Raw genomic sequence first — 21,028 nt, 5'->3', positions numbered from 1 at the left:
GCATAATAGGTGATCCTATTGGAATTTGAACTACTTTACTATGGTACTATATAGGATACAGTATTTCATGGCAATATGCCAATGCAAACAAAACGAGAGCTTTCTTGCCTTTGGCATTTACCAAATTATTTTCAATGACATGTAACCAACATAAATCAGAATCAGAATCATCTTTATTTGGCCAAGTATGTCCAAAAAAACCAAAAGGAATTTGTCTCTGTTTTGTCTAAACAAGAGCACCTGCAGAGTCATGTCCTGAGCATTTTTACAATTGTATATAGGCCTACAGGAGAGGGAAATCTGCTGCCCTGCCCTTTTTCTTGCACAAAGGTGGAGGAAGCAAGACCCACCAATGTTCTACATTCCACTCTATTAGAAGTAAGTGGGTGGGGGAAAAAACCGTCGTGGCAAAATCTTTCACTTGTAGGAAGGAGTGCTGAAATGTACAAGCACGTTTAGAAGACTGCAATAAAACTAGGTTCAATGCAAACGTGTCTGTAATGTAAAAAAAAAAAAATATATATATATCCATCCATCCATCCATTATCTGAGCCGCTTCTCCTCACTAGGGTCGCGGGCGTGCTGGAGCCTATCCCAGCTGTCATCGGGCAGGAGGCGGGGTACACCCTGAACTGGTTGCCAGCCAATCACAGGGAACATTGAAACAAACAACCATTCGCACTCACAGTCATGCCTACGGGCAATTTAGAGTCTCCAATTAATGCATGTTTTTGGGATGTGGGAGGAAACCGGAGTGCCCGGAGAAAACCCACGCAGGCACGGGGAGAACATGCAAACTCCACACAGGCGGGGACGGGGATTGAACCCCGCACCTCAGAACTGTGAGGCTGACGCTCTAACCAGTCGGCCACCGTGCCGCAATATATATATATATATATATATATATATATATATATATATATATATATATATATATATATATATATATATATATATATATATATATATATATATATATATATATATATATATATATATATATATATATATATATATATATATATATATATATATATATATATATATATATATATATATATATATATATATATATATATATATATATATATATATATATATATATATATATATATATATATATATATATATATATATATATATATATATATATATATATATATATATATATATATATATATATTTTCATTGTTGAAACATTATTTATGGGGATGCGAGGTCATGTTTGTGTCCGTGAACTTTAAACTAAATGCGAGTTTTCGGAATCAATCTAAAGAATGACTTTGCATTCATTATTGGAACGCCTTTTCACTTTATGCCCTTCCCCCCTATGTCCAACTATTAAATTCATTGCCAGAACAGTTTGAAGGATCGCTGTATGGGCCAATGGCAGCGTCTTAGAAGCAGCCAATCGCCGGCCAACAAGCAAACTAGGGAGGCGCTGATTGGTTATTTACCAGTAAGAGGGCGGGCTTGTCCGAGTCGTACTCAAATGTGAAGACTCAATGGAAATTTCCATTCTTTCTAGAAATTTTCAAGCTCAAGCGGTCGTCTTGGCAGACCTCTGCAATTTACCAGCACAGACTATAAAATAATAATAAAGGCTCACACGGGCTTACTTTAGGTGAGTGACTTTATTTGACAGTTCAACGTGTACTTTTACGTTTCCTACCATGTACTTTGAGGGTGTATTTTGCGGCACTTGTCGCGGACGCTGTAATAATGGCTAGCTAATATTAACCTTAGACGAAAATTAAACGCTAGGACGACTCGGTACTTTTATGGGAGTGCTGTCATTACTCTTACTTGTTAAAGTGATGCTAGTTTACTGATCCAAGTTAGAATGTTAAATTCGGTTTCAACCTAAGTCAACCGAAAGTGTGTTTTTTTTATTTTATTTTATTTTATTTTATTTTTTTTAGCAACGCAAAGCTAACTCACGGAAGACAAAAGCGTTTATCTAAGCGTTTATGTCCGTGTTTAGCCGCCATATAGAATAGAATTGTATTTTATTTTATTTTTTTCTTTTGTGTGGCTGCGAGAGTGACTCCTATCCTTTTTTGGTGTTCCGGAATGTGAAGTAGGACACGCCCACTTGTGCAAACTATGTGACGTCACTGGGTCTCGAGCTAAATGTATATAAGCCTCAACAGCTGTGGGTTGCAGTAACTGCACGAGTGCTGTGAGTTTGTGTGTGCTTTCCCAGTTTAGTGACTCCTGACTTTATTTTAATCTAGAACTCTCCATCGATTTTCACTGAAGATTCAAATCTACACATTTAATTGAGAGTCGTCATGTCTCAGCAGCAGATTAGGTATGCATGTTTTTTTTCCCTCATTTATTTTTGTGTTGTAAATGAACATTATTTAAGGGTTAATGCGATCTCCAGTTTTTAAATTGTACTTTTTCCACAAAAAGTATAATCTTCTCCTTGCAGCCTCCCAGCCAAGCTCATCAACGGCGGCATAGCCGGCATTGTGGGCGTCACTTGCGTCTTCCCCATTGACTTGGCAAAAACGAGGTTACAGAACCAGAGACATGGGCAGCAGGTCTACAAGAGCATGTAAGTACGCATGCATAGTCTGGCGCAATATTCATTCCCCGGGCATTACATACCCTGCCGTGCCCCATTTTCCAAAGGCATGATTGTTAGTAATTCCTCTGTGGTGCAATCAGAATGATGTGAATGGGAGCAGTTCCTTAAATTCCAGGTTTTCTGGACCGTGGTGGGATCGCACTCATGGTGAACACTTCAAAGAGACGCCTCACTAGTTTGCACTGCCAATATATAATTGTTTTTGTATATTTTTTTTTTAAAGGGGACGGTCTGTTGCCAATGTACATTTTAAGTGGCACATCTTATCTGGCAGCGGTTTTCAAACTTTTGATGCAAAGTACCACCTAAAAATATACTTTGCTTTCCAAGTAACACCACAAAGGCTAATATTAAAATACAATAGTGTACTATGCTGTAATATTTGTCAATAATGAGGTGGAGATTGTATTCCTAAATATCTTTTCTCTAACATTATGCACAGTTTAACATTTACACTGAACTTCATTGTCAGAAAATATAACTACTAAAAGAATGATTCAAGTAAACTCTATTGCACACACAAGTTTAATACAAATTGTTCCTAAAAGATTAGATGCAAATTGACCTCACTTTAACTTAAAAGTTAACTACAACTGAACTGCACTTTACAAATGTATTTCAAGCAATGTAACATTAAAGCAATGCACTGCAACTTTATGGCCAATTTGAATGTTTAATTAGCGACTGTGATGTGGCATAATTTTGATTTAAAGATAACTGATTCCATTTGTTTTTCTTTAAAAAACAAACAAACATGCAGTGTAAATTTCACCTTGCCGTAACAACAAGAAATTTCACAAATCAGTTTTCCACATTTTAGGGATGAGGATGCTGTCAACAATATTTAATATTTGCTAATTGTTAGTTTGTTTTTGTTTTTTTAGGATGGACTGCCTTTTGAAAACAGTTCGATCCGAGGGCTACTTTGGCATGTACAGAGGTAAGATTCCAAATATAATGATTACAATCAGTAGAAATGCACGAAGAGGATTTAATGTAAAGAGAGGGTAAGAATGGGATGTGGTGTTTAATATCATAGAGTGATATTTTCGACACAGTGGAACCTCCAAAGTTGAATGCCCCCGTAAAGTCGGACGATTTGGGGTTCACAACATCATGCTTGACATCGGCAAATCTCGAGACTTCAGTTCAGCAAGCAGATAATAATTCCTTGAGTGTGATTATCTTTTTCTTTTAAGGTACAGCTAACTTTACAGATAGGAGAGGAAATTGGAATGTTAGTGTTCTGGATACCGTGATGAAAAGAGAAACGGGGGGGGGGGGGGGGGGGGGTATGCTATTATATTACGCCCCCAAATAATTGTAAAGCCCCCACAAGTTGTCCAAGACACATCTGCCGGTGCACTTTCAATCATTTTATTGAACAAACGGTAACAACATATACGCCTCATGAGCACATTAATACACAAGGTGCTTTGGCCAAACGGGCAGTCACTCTGTAGTACGCAGACTGGCTAACGGTTGGCCAGTTAACAGTCAGCCGGTAACCTGAGCTCACAAAAGCCAAATCTACATTCTCATTCGCGGACGGTCGCACGTCACTTGACCAGGCCAGGCAGGACATTATAAACCCAACACACTCAAAAGTCACATTATAGTCAGAAACATGAGGAAGGTAGACGACACAAATACCTGCACCTTGTGCACATCTCTTCGGTAAATAATTGTTTTCTCCGATTATGTAAGTAATCAATGCAGTAATTATCTGTTCTAAAAGTATTTCATAGCTGTAATAGTAGACTAAATAATTTTACTAAGCATTACATGTATGGCAGGAGTCTTCAGAGTGAGTTTCTTTTAGATTTCTAATGCAGTTGTTAACTTTTCTCTTTATATCTGTGTAAGGTACGAAATGATATTTAAGATATGAACGGTAGCGTAAATACAGATTTCATCATGGTAATGTTTAGTCAAGAACAATTAAAATCACTTTACAATATTTTGTATGGGGGTTTTTCTTTTTTTTTTTTAAAGCCATGTTTCTTCACCGATTGTTTGACCTTGGAGATTCCACTGCATTACTTAATGTAAGGTTACACTTTCTTAGTACTGAGAGTCTAAGGGTGTTGACAGTGTATTTTAAGTCAACTGGTTTTCTACAGTAAACTTGTTACTTGGCTGTTTTTAGATGAGGCCACAACTATTCCAATGTTAATTGTGATATCCATTCTGCCAACATATAAAAAAAAGACACCCGACAATATTTTTCAATGATTGTTAGATGTAATTAAAATAAAAGTGGACGTAGTGTTTAATGAATAAAAATCGGGGCCCATTTGTTGTGGGTCTCTACCTGTGTGAGGAATGCTGTTTGTTTGCATCTGTGTTTTTCATATTACAGACGTGGGTCCCCCTGGGATATTGAAGGCTAGCCGATAAGGCGCAGCCACGCTGGAGGCAAACCATTAATGGTTCTTACTATATTGCTCTATTCCAAACTACAGGCACATATGTTGTTTTTGCCATCTTTACTTGTCCTCTTGTGTCAACTCCTTGTCTGTAACATCCGTGCTTCTTCTTCACATTCCAGATTTATGGCGCGTGCTTTCATAAATACAGCAGCTGAAATAAGTATTTAACATTTTTCTCATGAAATATATTTCCAAAGGTGCTATTGATGTGAAAATTTCAACAGATGTTGGGAACAGCTGAAGTAATCCATACATACAGAGAAAGTCCAACAAATAAACTCAGAAATACAGTTGTGTGTAATAATGTGAAATGACACAGGGAAAAAGTATTTAATACTTTGTACAAAAGCATTTGTTTGCAATGACAGCTACAAGGTGCCTCATGTATGGAGAAACTAGTCGCATGCATTGTTCTGCTGTGATTTTGGCCCATTCCTCCACACAAGCAGTCTTCAAATCCTGAAGGTGCCGTGGGCTTCTTTTATGGACCTTGAGTTTCAGTTCTTTCCATAGATTTTCGATTGGATTCAAATCAGGTGATTGGCTGGGCCATTCTAGTAGCTGTATTTTTTTTCTTGGAAACCAATTGAGGCTTTCCTTGACAGTATGTTTTGGATCATTATCCTGCTGAAATGTCCACCCTTGTTTCATTTTCATCATCCTCGTAGATGGCAGCAGATTATTGTCAAGAATGTCTTGGTACATTTGCCTATTCATCCAGTCCTTCAATAATGTGAAGTTTATCACTTCCATTTTCTGAAAAGCAGCCCCACAACATCATGTTCCCACCTCTGCACTTCACTTTACTGGTGGTATTGTGTTTTTAGGGTGGTGTGCAGTGTCATTTTTCCTCCAAGTGGGTGCATTATGGCATCCAAACAGTTAAATTTTACTCTCATCGACCAGACTCTATTCTCCCATCCTTTAACTGGCTTGTCCAAATGTTGCTCAGCAAACTTTAAACAAACTTTGACGTTTTTTTTTTTTTTATTTTTTTTTTTAAAATCAGCAATGGGGTCTTGCGTGGGTGAGCGTGCATACAGGCCATGCCGGCAGAGTGCATTACTCACTGTTTTCCTTACTTTCCTGACAACAGTATCTGCTAATTCCAGGTCTTTTTGAAGCTCTCCACACGTGGTCCTTGGCTCTTGGACAACTCTTCTGATTATTCTTTGCACTCCTCTTGTCAGAAATCTTGCGAAGAGCAACTGATCGAGGCAAATTTGCGGTGGTATGATTTGGCTTTCCACTTGAATATTATGGCCCCAACCGTGCTCACTGGAATGTTCAGAAGCTTAGATATGCACCTGTAAGCAATGCCATTATGTTTTGCAACAATTAGTTTGTGATGGTCTTGTGACAGCTCTTTGCTCTTACCCATCATGCGATGTGTCTTGACTCACACCTTGGCAATGAGACCTTTTTGTAGGCCATCAATTAGGACTGAGCCAGCTGATATTCATTTGCATTGCCAAGGGGCTGGATTGCTGTTTGATTCTTGATCGAGTTTAGGTGTTGTCTTGGCTTTGCATGTGTTTTTCCACCTCCCTTTCTTCATGTCTTCAATACTTTTTCCCTGTGTCATTTCACATTTTTACACACAACTTAATATCTTGAGTTTTGTTCTACTTTCTTTGTGTGTATGGAGTACTTGGGTTGTTCCCAACAGCTGGTGAAATTTTCAGGTCAATAGCACCATTGGAAGTATATTTGGTGAGAAAAATGGTGACGAATAAACGAATTTCGAACGAATAAATCCTTATTTCAGCCACTGTAAGCTTTGCTTGAGCTTCCAAATGACTTTTTCACAAGGGTCTATTTTGAAGTTTGACCAAAGTCTGATCATGCTCGATTGTCTATTTCTTTTCTTTTAACTAACATCATCTTTTGTGTTGTCTTCATCTGCTTCTATGCTCCTTTTGTCTCTTAATGTTTGCATCGACCTTTCTTTTTATCCTTTTCATCGTCACGTCTTGGTCTCGTTTGGCCCCTCTCTCATTTTCTTTCTGTAACTTCCTTTCTCTGCTCTTGTTCAATGACTGAAGCTTCTCTTTGTGTTTTATTAGCCTCATATAGATTGGACTGTTGAAATTCTAGTGTCGTAATGATAATGGTGGGGAATGTTTATGTTATGCATGTGGAAAGTCCAATGTGACGACCTCGCGTCTAACTGTCAACTTGTTTGTCCCTTAGGTGCCGCCGTGAATTTGACTCTAGTGACGCCCGAGAAGGCCATTAAACTGGCCGCCAATGACTTTTTCCGCCACCACTTTGCGAAAAATGGGTGAGGTTTCCCTCGTTCGATCCCCGCATAGCACGGAAGCTAATTGACTTATTCTGGACTGACTGACTGACTGGTGCTATTTTGTGTTTGCAGGCAGGGTTTGACAGTGTTCAAAGAAATGCTGGCGGGCTGCGGTGCGGGCATGTGCCAAGTCGTTGTCACCACGCCCATGGAGATGCTCAAGATACAGTTACAGGATGCAGGCAGACTCGGTAAGCACATTTTTATCAGACCGGACGGGTTCCGTAAGAAATAGGGTTAAAAGCTTGAGCACATATTATTATTATTATAAATGTTATACAGTTCAAAAAAAGTTTTTGGCCCTTGGTTTATTCAAATGAAATGGCGTCTGTCTGCTCCTTGTTTTAGGGATACTTTTAATTAAAAAAAAAAAAAAAATCGCAGTGATTAAACATTTTCCTGAGTAGTTAGGCATCATAAGTCATAAGGGCTTTTTCATGGCACTGCAATGATGTCGAATTGTTTGTAACATTTTCTTCTCTTGTCTCCGTAGCTGCCCAGCAACAAAAGCCAGTCATGGCGTCTCCCTCCAAGCTGGTGGCCACCAACACGCTGCTCAGTCGCTCCTACAACTCGGGAACTGTGAGCGCGATGATGGCGCCGCGACCCGTGTCGGCAACGCAGATCGCCAAGGAGCTCCTCCGCACGCAGGGCATCCAGGGGCTCTACAAAGGCCTGGGGGCCACACTCATGAGGTAACCTCCTCCCCTTCACACCCAAACATAGGAGTTCAATGAGTGTCTTATAATGTGTCCTCATGCTTTCAGGGACGTCCCCTTCTCCGTGGTCTACTTCCCGTTGTTCGCCAACCTGAACCGACTCGGCCAGCCGAGCGCCGACCAGTCGTCGCCTTTCTACTGGGCCTTCCTCTCGGGGTGCGCGGCGGGCTCTGCCGCTGCGGTAACCGTCAACCCCTGTGACGGTGAGGCTCCCGAGTCGCCGGCAACATTTCCAAATCGGCGTAATAGATACGATGGATGGTTCTAAACGTGTCGTCTTTTGTTGCTTTCCAGTGGTCAAGACCAGACTGCAGTCACTGAACAAAGGTTCCGCAGAGGAGACTTATAGTGGAGTAGTCGACTGTGTCAGGTGAGACTTGTCACATCTTACCTGCATTATTTCCCTTTTATACATATTTTGTTTCAAGGATACACTGCATTTATTTTTCACAATTTAAAATACTTAATTATGGCTCCAAGTAACAATTACTGTAATCGTCGATTAATCTGTTGATTATTTTTTTGATGAATCAAATAACTTTTTTTTATTTTTTTCATCTTTCTTAAAAATCAGGACATTGTTTCAAATTGAAAGTGCAGAATATGCACAAAAATATATTGATGATTCAGTCACTGGTTTTATCAGTAATGTCAGAAAATGGGTAAAAAAGTTTTCCAGCGTAAAATCAAAAGTTTGCAAATGTCTTATTTTGAATATTTACTGTTGAGGGGCTAAAATTCTAATCATTTGAGGAATTTTAAGTGAAACATTGTCTCTAAATGATAACTACTATTTTGCTGATTGATTTAATTTGATAATCGATTAGTTGTTAATTAATTGTTGCACCTCTCGTTTGATGTTCTTCGGTCAAAATACACAAAGGACGAAGAATTCTAGAACACCCTAAATTAGGCCGGAAATTATCAATTGAATAAATGGATTAGAACAAAGTCGAAGCAAAATCTGCCCCTTACGTGTGCATTTTGTATTGGTATTTTTTAATAATGCCAATTTTTTTAATCCAATTACTCGATTAATCAATGGGACAGCTGGTAGAATACGCCATCCTGAAAATATTCGATTACCTGCTGCCTTATTTGAAATAATTTGCTCTTGCTTTGCACCCATAGCAAAATCTTACGCAAGGAGGGACCGTCCGCCTTCCTGAAAGGCGCCGGCTGCCGGGCCCTGGTCATCGCCCCGCTGTTCGGCATCGCCCAGGTCATGTACTTTGTCGGCGTGGGCGAGTACATCCTGGACAACTCCCCTCTCGGCGTCCTGTCACCGTGAGGTGCCACCACCGCCGCGTGCGCACGGGGGACCGCTCGGAGACAAGAAGGATGGCCGCTACTGGCAGCTACGTTCTATCAGTTTACATCCACGCTAGGAGGAAGCAGAAGAGTTGTTGCACTTGAAACACTTTTGGTGGCTTAACTCTCGCTCTGCCTCAGCCCGCGTTTGCACTTTGACGATGTTACTCCTTTTTTCTTTTTTTTTTTGGGGGGGTCCGAATATCTCCTTTTTCCACCTCCATGAGGGCAGGAGGAGCTAAAAGAGACACACCTCTTTTATTTTCAGTGTTTTACATGGTCTCTATTTGTTCCTTAGTTACTGTGGGTGACGCCATTGAAAGCCTCCCTACACGTGAAGTCGCTAAGTGTAAAGAGCTTTTTTTGATACCACCTCGTCACTGTGAATCTCCTCCATGCACATTGTGTGCGTGTCAGTGAATGTGTTCTGTCCACATAGTCCGTTCATTTGCATATGCATTTACATGAAATTTCATCTGGCGAAGATGCCTTTGAGTGAAAAAATTCCACTGTTCATGCAACTTTTTTTTGTACTGTGTATGTATGACTATACACACATTAAATAATGCAATCTAGCACCTTGGTTTGTTCATTTATTTGAATGATGACACACAATTACTACGCAGCACTTTTGGACCTAAACACATGTATCTGTTTTTATTGGCACACCCAAAATCATGTACAGTACATTAACAATTATAGTACTCACGTCACCTTTTAAAAAGAGCGTTAAAACCTCTAGTGTGCTTTAGAAGTACAGAGATTGTTTAGTGACTACTTGCAGTAATATGTACACATTTAGATGCATTTCTAGAGTGCTTTAGGGTTGCAGGTGAGCTGGAGTGTATCCCAGCTGGATTTGGGCAGAGGTCACTTAACACCCTGGACTGGTTGCAATCTGATTGCGGGCCACATAAAGACAAAAAAAAAAATCATGCATGTTTTTGGAAATTGGTGAGGGAGCCACTAGTCTGAGAAACCCCACACAAGCACACATTTAAATCAAATGTAACAAAGACTTTTAGCTGCACAAGGCTTGTCCAGTAGGCACATACAGTATGTAGTACATTCTATATGAAGTGAGGTCCACAAAAAAAGGAAGGCTAGTCCTCCAAAACAGCAAGGCACACACTATGTACGATTTAAGAAGAGGCGCCCTTATTTACAGCGGGAATGTCACAAGCGTGCCACAAGCCGAGAATGTGTGTTATATGCGGAGGAGAGGGGATCAGTCCAAGAGGGTCGTATGAGGGACTGCTATATGACCTCTCTGCTGTTCCGGATGGCACAACACAGCACCATGCTGAAAATCATCCCTAGGATCTGAAATCACACACATGGGCAATTGGAATATCTCCGGGCGGTGCCTTCAGTGACACATAAATCATCACACACACCATTACTCCTCCGATGCCAATCCCGATGTAGCCGATGACGTGCAGCTTGTCGTTGAAGAAATCGGTGATAGCGCTCAGACAGTCCTGGAATGACATTGGACACTTCATTAGATGCACCTACAGTACAAAAATGTTGCTGTTACAAAGATGATAAATGACAACATAATTTGCCTTTTTGTATTTCATTAATGTGAATTTGTTATTTTCATTGAAATTGGCAGTCATTTTTTTTTGTTTTACAACATTTTTAAAATGCTGGATATTTATTTCTAGGTTTTAGGCTAAAATTAAAAGTACAACGACAGGACTGGGTTTGATTTAAGTACGTCCGCCTCACAGAGGTGAGGTTCTAGGTTCGAGTCTCAGCTCGGGCACTTCCTGCTTGTGTGAATTTTCTCTGGGTATTCTAGATTTACCCCCCCCAACCCAAAAGAAAACCGTGTTAATTAATTGAAGACTCTAAATTGTATATATTTAATCGTGTACCCCGCTTCTCTCACCAAACGTCAGCTGTCAGCGGCTCCAGCCCACCCAAAAACGTGATGAGGACAAGCACTGTGGTTGGATGGGTACCTAATATTTTGACCATCTCACTGAGCAAACTGAGCTTTGACATATTTTCATTTTAGAGCGCCCAATCACTCGGCTTGACTTCACCTTGGTCTCTGGGGCGTCTGGACACAGGTCACTTGTAGCCGCTGACGTTGAGCCCCCACAGCAGTTCAGCTGCAAATTAAAATATTTTGTTGTATTTATATATATATATATATATACACATATAAAACTTGGAACTGAAAAAAGTTGACTCACAGTTTTGTGGTAAATGAGTGCGATGGCAGTTGCATTGGGATTGGACGTCTCACTGATGGAGCTGCTGTAGAATTTTTGCACCTCCTCGACAATCTGTTAATATATATATATATATATATATATATATATATATATATATATATATATATATGCACTCAGCTCAATAAATGCAGTTTATGTTTCCTTTATTTATTTCAGTACATTGTTCAATTCAAAAAGTGAAACTCATTTCTTAGATCCATTAGACACAGGAAAATACTTTTCATTCGGCCAATTCCTGTGTAATTTCCAAAACCATTTTTATCATTTCTTATGTAATATTTAAATGTATTGAGATTGTAAATTTGAGCTTTTTATTAACTGCCAGCTATAATCATCACAATTACAATTTTTAAAAATCTGTGTGCAGTGAATCTGTTATACATGAGTTTCACTTTTTTTATTTTTTTTATTAAACTTCTACTACTGCTAAACTTTCAACACCCACACTTTTCCCACTGTGATCAATATCACCCACCCAAATGAAAATCTTACATCACACACCACATCCTTCCACACCTTTGCACAGCTTCACTATTTGTTGTACCTGCTCCTTGTTGATGAATCCAAACACGCCGGCTGCAATCTCCGCAGCGAAAATGATCAACAGGCAGGCAAAGAACTGCAAAAGAAAAAACCAGTTTAAAAAAACCAGTTTAAAAAAAAAAACACTCCTCCTGTTGTGCATTCCTAAAGTTGTCTAAATGAACATTTATTGTACTTAAAAGTTAAACACGACAGAGCTGCACTAAACAAATGTACTGCACTGGATTAGAACTCAAGGTTTAAGACACTGTAACATTATGCTCAATTTAAAGATTTAATTCAGTAATTCTTTGCACACCACGAGAGGGAGCCCGCGTCCCACACTTTGAGAATCCGTGCACTCCAACATTCAATAATTCCACATAACGTCAACTTGTGATTGTACTTACCGAGGCGAGAAGACACTGAGATTCCCGAACGGCCCCGAAACAACCAAAGAAGCCCACCAGCATCATTAAGCTGCCGGCACCCAGGAGAATGTACACGGCTGCGGATACAAACACGTGAGTGGTGTCACTGATAAATATGACACATTATGGGGGGGGGGAGTTTTTTAAAACAAACCTCCACCGAGGCTTAAACCCTTTGGCATCTTAATAATCAGCATTTCAGCATGTTAAAACTGGGGGATTTACGCTAAAATTGGTTTCAAATTTTCAGTCTGGATCAGATCCTGATTAGCTTCGTTTGGATAAAAAAAATCACTCAGGTGTTTTCTTTTGTTTGTTTGTTTGTTTGTTTTTTTACTTCTGGACAATACGAGCAACGACATTTTGTTGGGAGATTGTTTTTTAATTATTAATGTGTGATTCTGATTGAAAAATGTAACGGAACCATTATTAGAAAAGTATTTAGCCATAGTAAAAAAAACAATAATTCTTTCTTTTTTAAACCGGACCGCACTGTATTTTTGAACGTCTGCAACAATTTTATATAAATAAAATTTGGAATGATTTTCTGTCATTACAAAAAAAAAAAAAAAAAACACTGATGAGACTTTTAATGTTAGGACATCATTACTTTGTGCATATCACCAAAACTTTTATGAAAAAAAGAAAAGAAAAACCTGCTTGTGACGTGCAATTCAGCATTTTACCAGAGAGAGAGAAGGGGGCAGCACTGTGCCACACACTGGTCCTGGTCTTTTGTTCTTTTTAGCCGCCATGTTAGCTTTGCTTAGCATCATTAGCCTTTCTGCTGGGATTTCCTCACTTCTTCTAGTGTCGTACACAATCTCCCTCGGGGGGGGGGGGGGGGGGGGTTCACACTGAGGGCCTCATCAATGAGCGGACCCCCACTCCAGAGAGTGAGCTGCACAATTTTAATGAAGCCACATGGGAGACTCGCAAGATGTTGTTTTTTTCCGAAACAAAAAGAGCTGACTGAGGAGAATGAAAGAAGCGCAGCTTGTTTGGGAAACAGAATAATCCGAATCATAACCGGAGAAGGCAGCTGTTATGCTGTCCAAACAGAACATTTACGAGATTAAGTTGTCTTTTTCTACAGTATGTTGCATGCAAATGATTATTTACCGGTATTAAATTAGCTCTCCTTCCATCTGTCACTTTCTCTTTTTGATACAGCCTCGTGGGTCGACCACATCAAGTCATGTGACACAGCGAAAGAAAAGGCCTCATTCTCATCATCGGCGCCCACTCCGAAAGCCACAGGACTTTTCTTTTTTGGGTGAAGTCTGTTTCTTATAAGCTGACAGCTTGTCGGTGGTGTTTTCAAATCAGAAACCCTCTCCGAAACTGTTCCGTGATAAAGCGGGATGAAATATTTGGCATTATGAAACACTGTGATGCATCATAGTGTAGTGCTGTTTTCGCACAACGACGCATTACGTCGACATACTTGGCAATAAAGAGGATTCTGATTCTGATTCCAATTGTGATTCTGATCTTGTAGCATCTATACGCAATGACCCACCTTGAACCTAACCATCATTATTTGCTGAAATGCTCCGCTATTTTCTGCTTTTCCGCTCAGCCCAAAGCAACGAAAGTATTACTTTGGCACCTGGCGGAATCTTGGTGTTATTGTTCAGTCGAATCATTGATAGTGTTTTTTTTTCCGTCTGTGTTTGAGTTTTTTGTTGTTGTTGGCAGTCCTTGAATGCACTGCGTGTGATATTAAAAGTGAAACTTTGTCTTTGCTTCCCTCCCAATGCAGAGTTTAATGATCGAATACCATTCTTCAGCATCTTTTTTCGCCCGTGCATGATGTCACATCAGTTTGTGCTAGTGTGTTATTTTGGCTAGTATGCTAGCTAATACCATTGATCAGCTTCATGTGAAGGTTGGTTGTTTGTACTGAATACAGCTGTTTATGTAACATGATTTTATGTCAATAAAATGACATGATTTTCTGACATAAAAAAATGATAGGAGACTTAATGTTATGCCATCGATAATATGTGCATATCATCAAAATTTTATTTAAAAAAAATACATTTGTGTACTCAACTGAAATTACTGTGACTAAAATTGTGTACATGCTAGTTGTATGGTGTTGATGCTTTATGGTCCTCTCGGTTTTTAAATGCTTTGCCACCATCTTGTGGCATCTGTTCGCAATTACAACTCCCTTTTGCAGTGGGCGGTTGCGTCAATTATTCGCAGGTCTTCAATGGTGAAAAAGCATCATTGTGGGAAAAAGAAAAGGGAATTTTGTTGCACTACATAGTTGCACTCTGCTACACCATGACAAACAGTGCACTATTTTGCACCATAGTGTATTGCATTGGAACTCAGAGCACTAGTCGGTGCCACGAGGATGGTAGCACAATGCGTACCATTTCCACCACTCGACGGGGTATTCAAGTACGTACCAATGAAGAAGGTGTCAGGGGCATCGTTGCCCGTCAGCAGCTCCACCGTTTCCGGATCAAACCGGAGCCAAAGTCCCACGGCCAGAACCAGCAAGCCGGATAACTGAGGGGACAGAAAGTCACAAGGGCGGGATGGTGAACCGAAATGATGGCTGACTAGGAGCACTATTGATTTTGAAGTGTATCTGATTAAAAGATGGCAAATGGTGAGGTGAGCATTGATTAAATCGGGACGTGTTCCTTTTTCACTTCTCTACCAGAAACAATTCCCCAAAAGGTGCTCTTCAAATGCTAACAATTTGCAAAACAACATTGATTGGCTAACGGATGGCATCGGCGTTGCAGTGTCATAACTGATAAGTCATCAGCAACCGATATTTGAACACAAACGGTGGAGCAACACATGCAGACGGATAATATAAGAATACTCACAGGCATATATTCTTTTTCCTCTACAAAGTACAAATGTATTGTTACTGCACTCAGGCCACAGGCCGTGCCAGCCTCACAGCCGTGAGGGGCAGGAGGGTATTTTCTAGGGGTGACGTAACCCACCCCATTGGCGCCGCCACGTGAGCACACTTTCCGCCCCTTTTGGCCGCCGCCACAAGAGCCGTCGGTCCCATGGGCTCCTTTGCAACAAAGAGCCGCTGTCTCCTTTTATGACACACAAGTGCTCGCTCTACGCGGCACCCTTGGGTGATTGGGAGGGCCTCAATCGGACTATAACGCTCTCCAGTCCATCACTGGTGCCATTCAGGGCCAATACAAGAGCTGCATGCCCTCACAAAGATAATCATGCTCGGTTTTGAGCTCTATTTATGACTGTGAGAATTATCGCTACTAGATCGTATCGAGAGCAGTCAAGGAACCAAAATAATAGAAGCAAGTCGATTCAAGTCAATTTTTTGTATTTCTATAGCGCCTTTTCACAGGATACATGAAATATGATATCATATAAAAACGTACAGTAATAACATCAATAAATAGAATGCAAAAAATGAAATTGTTTTTGCCACATTTTTTCCCCCCCATTCAATTGAAGGGACATTGTGCTTCTCCTTCTGGTGCGTGCACCGTGGCCACCTGGGGGCAGTATAATACGGACATAGAGACACGGGTTCAGTAAGCTGCAGTAATAACAGCAAAAAAGCATTTTTCACAAAGGACATTGAAAATATGCCTGTGAGTATTGTTATATTATCAGTTTATGTGTTGCTTGACCGTTTGTGTTCAAATAGCCGTTGTTGAAAGTGTTGTAAAACCGCCATGCCGATGCTATTCGTTAGCCCCTCTATGGCATTTTACATTGTTTGTTAGCAGTAAACTAACCAGAGTGTATTAAGGCAAAGCTATGTGGTTGTTTTGAATACAGAATAAGATTCTCTTTGTTTAATCTTTCATTTGAGAGTAAACTTGAAGTGGGAGTGGCATTCAACGCGCTTCTATGGCAGGTAGTCTTATCTGAGCATTTAAACATCCAAACATTCAATTGTTTTTAAGAAAAAGAAAAAAAAAAAAATAGGCCAGTAGTGCAATTTTAATGCGAAATAAAAAAAAAAACATTTGATGCTAATTTTCTTTTAAAGGAAAGGAACAATTAAATCACTCATTACAGTTTTAATACTAAATGTTTTTTACAGAATAATTTTCATCCTGTTTTTTTTAAATATATTTTTCAAGAAAAGAAAAATATTCAGTTTTTTTTTATTTAAGGGGGAAATGAGGCAACCAGAATAGATTTAATATAAAAAATAATAATAAGTAAATGAAAAAATAAGGGCAGCAGAATTTAAGTTCAGTCCAAATTATTATTATTTTTTTTAGAAAATTTATTATTTACAAATTTTAACAAATTAAGGAGACGGAAAAAGTAAGGCCGGCAGGATGAATTTATCGTAATCATTTTTTTTAACATATATTTTTTTCTAGCTTTTCTAAAAGATCAATATTTGACCCGTACAACGCAAGAGCATCATCTATAATAATAATAATAATAATAATAATAATCAGCCATCAACACGCACATTGTGTACTGTAAACAACAACAACAACAACACAGTGCACTGTTTTGAGGATTACACAATAACGCGTTGCCATGACAACCTACCATAGAAAAGCACAGATTGCCGCATGCAACTCATTCCCAGTGGACAATTTAAAAAAAAATTATATTTTTAATCAATGCCTACACTTATTCTCCCCCCACGCTGGTGCAAATGGACTCACCCAAAAGATGAAGTTGAACACGAAGAGCAGATATTTCACGCATTTCATACCCCCGTGGACTTTGCCCATGGTTGCCACCTGATCCGACCCGAGTCGTGATTCGCCGCTACTGAACCACGCAAATCGATAACGCACGCACACACACACACACACACACAAATATCGCAGATGTTGTGCGCGCCTCCTCGTCGACGTCGTCGTGCACGTTCACGTCAGCCTACAGTAGTCGCGAGCGTGCGTGCGTGCGTGCGTGCGCGAGACACCAACAGCCGAAAACATGCGCGTGAGCGAGATGCAGGCTGGCCACGCCCATCTCCCCCCTCCACCGTCTGCGCGCGTGTGTGCGCGCGCGTGCGCGCGGAATCCCAGGGAAGGCGAAAGACAATCACTTACCACAAACAATAACATTGACCATATTGATTATTTTTAAAAAATCATTTCCCTGAACAAATTGGAGTGCGTGATGAGTGTTAGCTGTATAGATGTAACCGTCATTTACATTTTAACAGCTAATTTGATACGGAAATAAGACTTGACTTGCGAGTTTAATTCGTTCCGTGACCGAGCTCGCAAATCAAAACATTCGTACCTGAAATCATCTTTCCACGTTGAAATGAATGGAAATGCCATGAATCTGTTCCAGCGCCACCCAAAATTTTATTTTATTTAATATTTTTTTTCAGATAAGAAAAAGAGCACTCGATCCTATTGTACTTTATAAAAACATACAGTAATAACATAAAAAGCAGAAAGTAAAGAATGAAAACGTTTGCGTGTTATGATTTCCTGATGCCCATTTCAATGGCCATTAACATTGTGCTGCGCCTTCAGGTGTGCACGTCCTGACCACGAGGGGGCAGTATAATACAGACGTACATAATACTTGAAATGTTTCAGTATTATTATTATTATTAATATTATTATTATTATTGTTTTATTGTATTTTATTTTTTGTTGCAAAGGGCTAGCGGCCTATGTGTAAATTTGGTCAATTTCATATTTTCCACAAATCCATACTATTGGACTGTCCCCAAGTGGGTTATTTATTTACTTACTTTTTACAAGTGTTTGACCAATCTGAGTGAAAATGGCTTGCTGTCTTTAATAATGCAACGTTAATGGCTAAAAGTGATGGTTTTGGAGATGCAAGGATTCCGCCCTGCGACAGAAATATGCCTGTGAGTCAGTTTTATTGTGTCTACATGGGTTTCTTTTCACTGCACCGTTTGCGCTCTGTTGCTTCAATAGTTATAGACCACGACATTGACGGTAGTTTCGATAGCTATGTCCTTTTGCGATGCGTGTTAGCACTTTCATCAAACAAAAGTTACGTAGTTTGTTTAAGTACACCATGTGTAATTATCATTGTTTTATGTGTCAATTTACAGTAAACTTCAACTAGTAGTGGCAATAAACAACTTGAAGCAAGCACACTTGACTTCTTTTTTAATGAATGGTTTGCTATCTAGCTGCCAAACCGCTGCTTGTTTTGTAGTTTGCCACTGCCATCTTGCAGTCATAACTAAAATTTTTGCAACTGAAGACACAAACATCAGTGAAGCGACGGCTCGCAACTCGAAAAACAACAACAACAACACCAAAGTCTCGCTGTGTCCTTCTTTTATTTGACCTGTTCATGTACTGTACGGTTCGCGTGTGCTGTGCCGCTTCATGCGGACGAGGATGACATTATGGTATGGGGCATCTCCGTGGGGCCCCGAGCGAGTCGGCCTGGGTTGACCCGCTCTGCCGTCCCGGCCTCCCGTGGTCACGCTGCCTTTCTGCCACCGTTTACGCGTGTGGGCGGCAAACAGCGACCTCGTTTGTTTGCCGGGGGAGTCAATGGTGTGATCATCACAAGACTTATCGAGCTGCTGCCCAACTCCGGCATGCTGCGGCAGTAGCCATTGTCAGTGGGCATAATCATTGGCATCGACATGTGTTATGTACATTGGGAAGCTGATTTCTTTGGGATGGGGTTTTCAAAGTATAGTCTTTAAAATAGATATAGTCTAACAACTGCATTTGTAATGAGTCAATCCCTGTCCAAGATTAGTAAAACAAAAAAAGAGAGAGAAATTAGATCAAAATCTCGTCAATGTAGTTATTTTTTTCTCCCGGAGCCAAATACTGGCATTGAACCTCACATGAGAATTTAAGTAAATATTGGTCATAAACGTAAATATAGCGCATGGGCAAAGCCAATTCAATCCTGCCGAGTTGATTGGTTGTCTTTTTTTCCGAGTCAAATGTTGAACTTGAATGTAACACAACGCATGCGCAATATCAATAGAAGCGATCAAATGTCAGTCATCCAGCCGTTAGTAAAACAAAAGACAAACATTAAATGAGTTGTCTTTCGTTTCCAAAATGTTGCCATTGAACGTAACATCTAATTTTCGCAAATCGCAATACACATCAATGCCCATCCAAGGTTTAGTAAAAAAATTCTAAAGAAAAAGAGCGAGAAGAGTTAACCAGTCAATGTTGGATGCTTTTTCCGAGTCAAATGTTGCGTTGAATGTAACATCGCGCATGCGAAATGCCTATTAAAGCCAATCTAACATCGATTACTTGGCTTTCTATCTCGTTTACAAAAGCGAAACGAGATTTAAAACAAAAAATCAGGCGCTTTCTATTTCCGAGTAAAATGTCACCCATGAACATAACATGACACATGCGCAAGGCACATTTAAACAAGCCGGACGCATGAAGAATACTCTTTTTACCGAGTAAAGTGCTGGCCTTGAATGTAACACTGCGCATCCGGAATACCCACTTTACGTGAGCCTGTTAGCTAGCATGTACCAGACGCCCTTTTCCTTAAATGACGTAAAATAATCATTATGTCATGTTTCCACGGTACACGTTACGTTCCACGTGTTTATGTGACCCAAAACTAACCGGTTGTTTATTTTTTTAGATGGCTTTGTGACCCTAAATCAGCACTAGCAGAGCTGTTGCAAGCACCGGCTTGTGCCAAGAGGCGTTGTTACGTCATTTATCCTCTAGAGGTCAGTGTTGCGTTAGAGTTTGATGAACAAAACAAGGCGAAAACAAAAAGAACATAAGGAAATATGACTCATAAAAGCAAGCAGCAGCCCTTGTTTTTTTTTAAAAATTTTTTTAACTGCCTCTCACAGGTATTACTCAATGTTTTAGCTACAATAGATAGTTTAACAAGCTAACTAAAAAAAATAAAAAAAAAAAACTCGCCTGGCTGGAGATCACTTCTAAAATAATAACAACCGTAAAAATATGGTTAATCATATTATTATCAACTACAGCCAAAGCTGTAATTTATTGGAAGCCTTATTCTAATGCTACTGAAGAATGGAAAAAGTCACATTTGTAGTAAATTAAAGCCATATGTTTTTTTTTTTTTGGTTGGTCTTTTCCCCCCATTCTGTCCAAAACAACTTTGATGCCAGTGTGATTGAATTCCATAAACACACAACGTATAATGTACATGTTTAATAAATAATAATACACAATATTTTCAACACGTTTTCCTCATATCAGACCTGGGCCAAGTAAAGACAAACAAACAAACAAACAAAAAACAGGACACTTACAGTATGATTGTGTTGCGTTGAGGGCTGTGCTGTCTGTCTCGATGACAAGTTTAAACCTGCAGTTTGGCGGACAGTCGTGTTCTCTTCGGCTACATTTTTACTCTCAACTCTGCGTCATTCAATTAGTCTTAACCATTTTTTTTATACAGTTCTCACCCTGCTACTGTATCTTGAAGCCAGCAGATTGCACAACATTGGAATATTTGCATAATTTGCAATCTTTCCACAGAGCGACA

The 21,028-nt window shown here is 39.7% G+C and overlaps 2 protein-coding genes across 4 annotated transcripts; one reads left to right on the top strand and one right to left on the bottom strand.

Moving 5' to 3' along the window:
* The first annotated feature begins 1,481 nt into the window (after positions 1-1,481).
* Positions 1,482-9,939, top strand: slc25a55a (solute carrier family 25 member 55a). 2 transcript variants are annotated; one of them, XM_061784027.1, is made up of 10 exons: positions 1,482-1,624; positions 2,238-2,314; positions 2,438-2,563; positions 3,481-3,536; positions 7,222-7,312; positions 7,406-7,524; positions 7,827-8,028; positions 8,101-8,255; positions 8,347-8,422; positions 9,184-9,939. In XM_061784027.1, exons 2-10 carry the CDS (start codon positions 2,295-2,297, stop codon positions 9,341-9,343), a joined length of 1,005 nt encoding a protein of 334 aa, XP_061640011.1. In that variant the 5' UTR covers positions 1,482-1,624; positions 2,238-2,294; the 3' UTR covers positions 9,344-9,939. The 2 variants fall into 2 exon arrangements, with proteins under 2 accessions (XP_061640011.1, XP_061640012.1); XM_061784028.1 differs by lacking the exons at positions 1,482-1,624; positions 2,238-2,314; positions 2,438-2,563; positions 3,481-3,536 and adding an exon at positions 3,557-5,028.
* On the bottom strand, positions 9,940-20,895 carry tspan2a (tetraspanin 2a). 2 transcript variants are annotated; one of them, XM_061784029.1, is made up of 9 exons: positions 20,793-20,895; positions 17,218-17,546; positions 14,989-15,091; positions 12,545-12,642; positions 12,157-12,231; positions 11,571-11,663; positions 11,418-11,486; positions 10,761-10,844; positions 9,940-10,686 (listed from the first exon to the last, which is right to left on the bottom strand). In XM_061784029.1, exons 2-9 carry the CDS (start codon positions 17,284-17,286, stop codon positions 10,621-10,623), a joined length of 657 nt encoding a protein of 218 aa, XP_061640013.1. In that variant the 5' UTR covers positions 17,287-17,546; positions 20,793-20,895; the 3' UTR covers positions 9,940-10,620. The 2 variants fall into 2 exon arrangements, with proteins under 2 accessions (XP_061640013.1, XP_061640014.1); XM_061784030.1 differs by lacking the exon at positions 20,793-20,895 and having other exon boundaries at positions 17,218-17,547.
* Positions 20,896-21,028: the final 133 nt, after the last annotated feature.

The sequence above is a fragment of the Phyllopteryx taeniolatus genome, chromosome 9 (genome assembly GCF_024500385.1).
Source record: "Phyllopteryx taeniolatus isolate TA_2022b chromosome 9, UOR_Ptae_1.2, whole genome shotgun sequence".
NCBI classification, from domain to species: Eukaryota; Metazoa; Chordata; class Actinopteri; order Syngnathiformes; family Syngnathidae; genus Phyllopteryx; species Phyllopteryx taeniolatus.
Note: the sequence above shows the minus strand (reverse complement) of the source record. Positions and strands in the feature narration are given on the sequence as shown.

Coding starts and splice junctions, on each gene's coding strand:
- tspan2a (XM_061784029.1), bottom strand. CDS start 17,286: ATGGGCAAAGTCCACGGGGGTATGAAATGCGTGAAATATCTGCTCTTC. Junction 15,092..17,217: donor TGTTCAACTTCATCTTTTGG/GTGAGTCCATTT, acceptor CTGTCCCCTCAG/TTATCCGGCTTGCTGGTTCT. Junction 12,232..12,544: donor CTCAGTGTCTTCTCGCCTCG/GTAAGTACAATC, acceptor TTTCTTTTGCAG/TTCTTTGCCTGCCTGTTGAT.
- slc25a55a (XM_061784027.1), top strand. CDS start 2,295: ATGTCTCAGCAGCAGATTAG. Junction 3,537..7,221: donor CTACTTTGGCATGTACAGAG/GTAAGATTCCAA, acceptor TTTGTCCCTTAG/GTGCCGCCGTGAATTTGACT. Junction 8,029..8,100: donor CTGGGGGCCACACTCATGAG/GTAACCTCCTCC, acceptor TCATGCTTTCAG/GGACGTCCCCTTCTCCGTGG.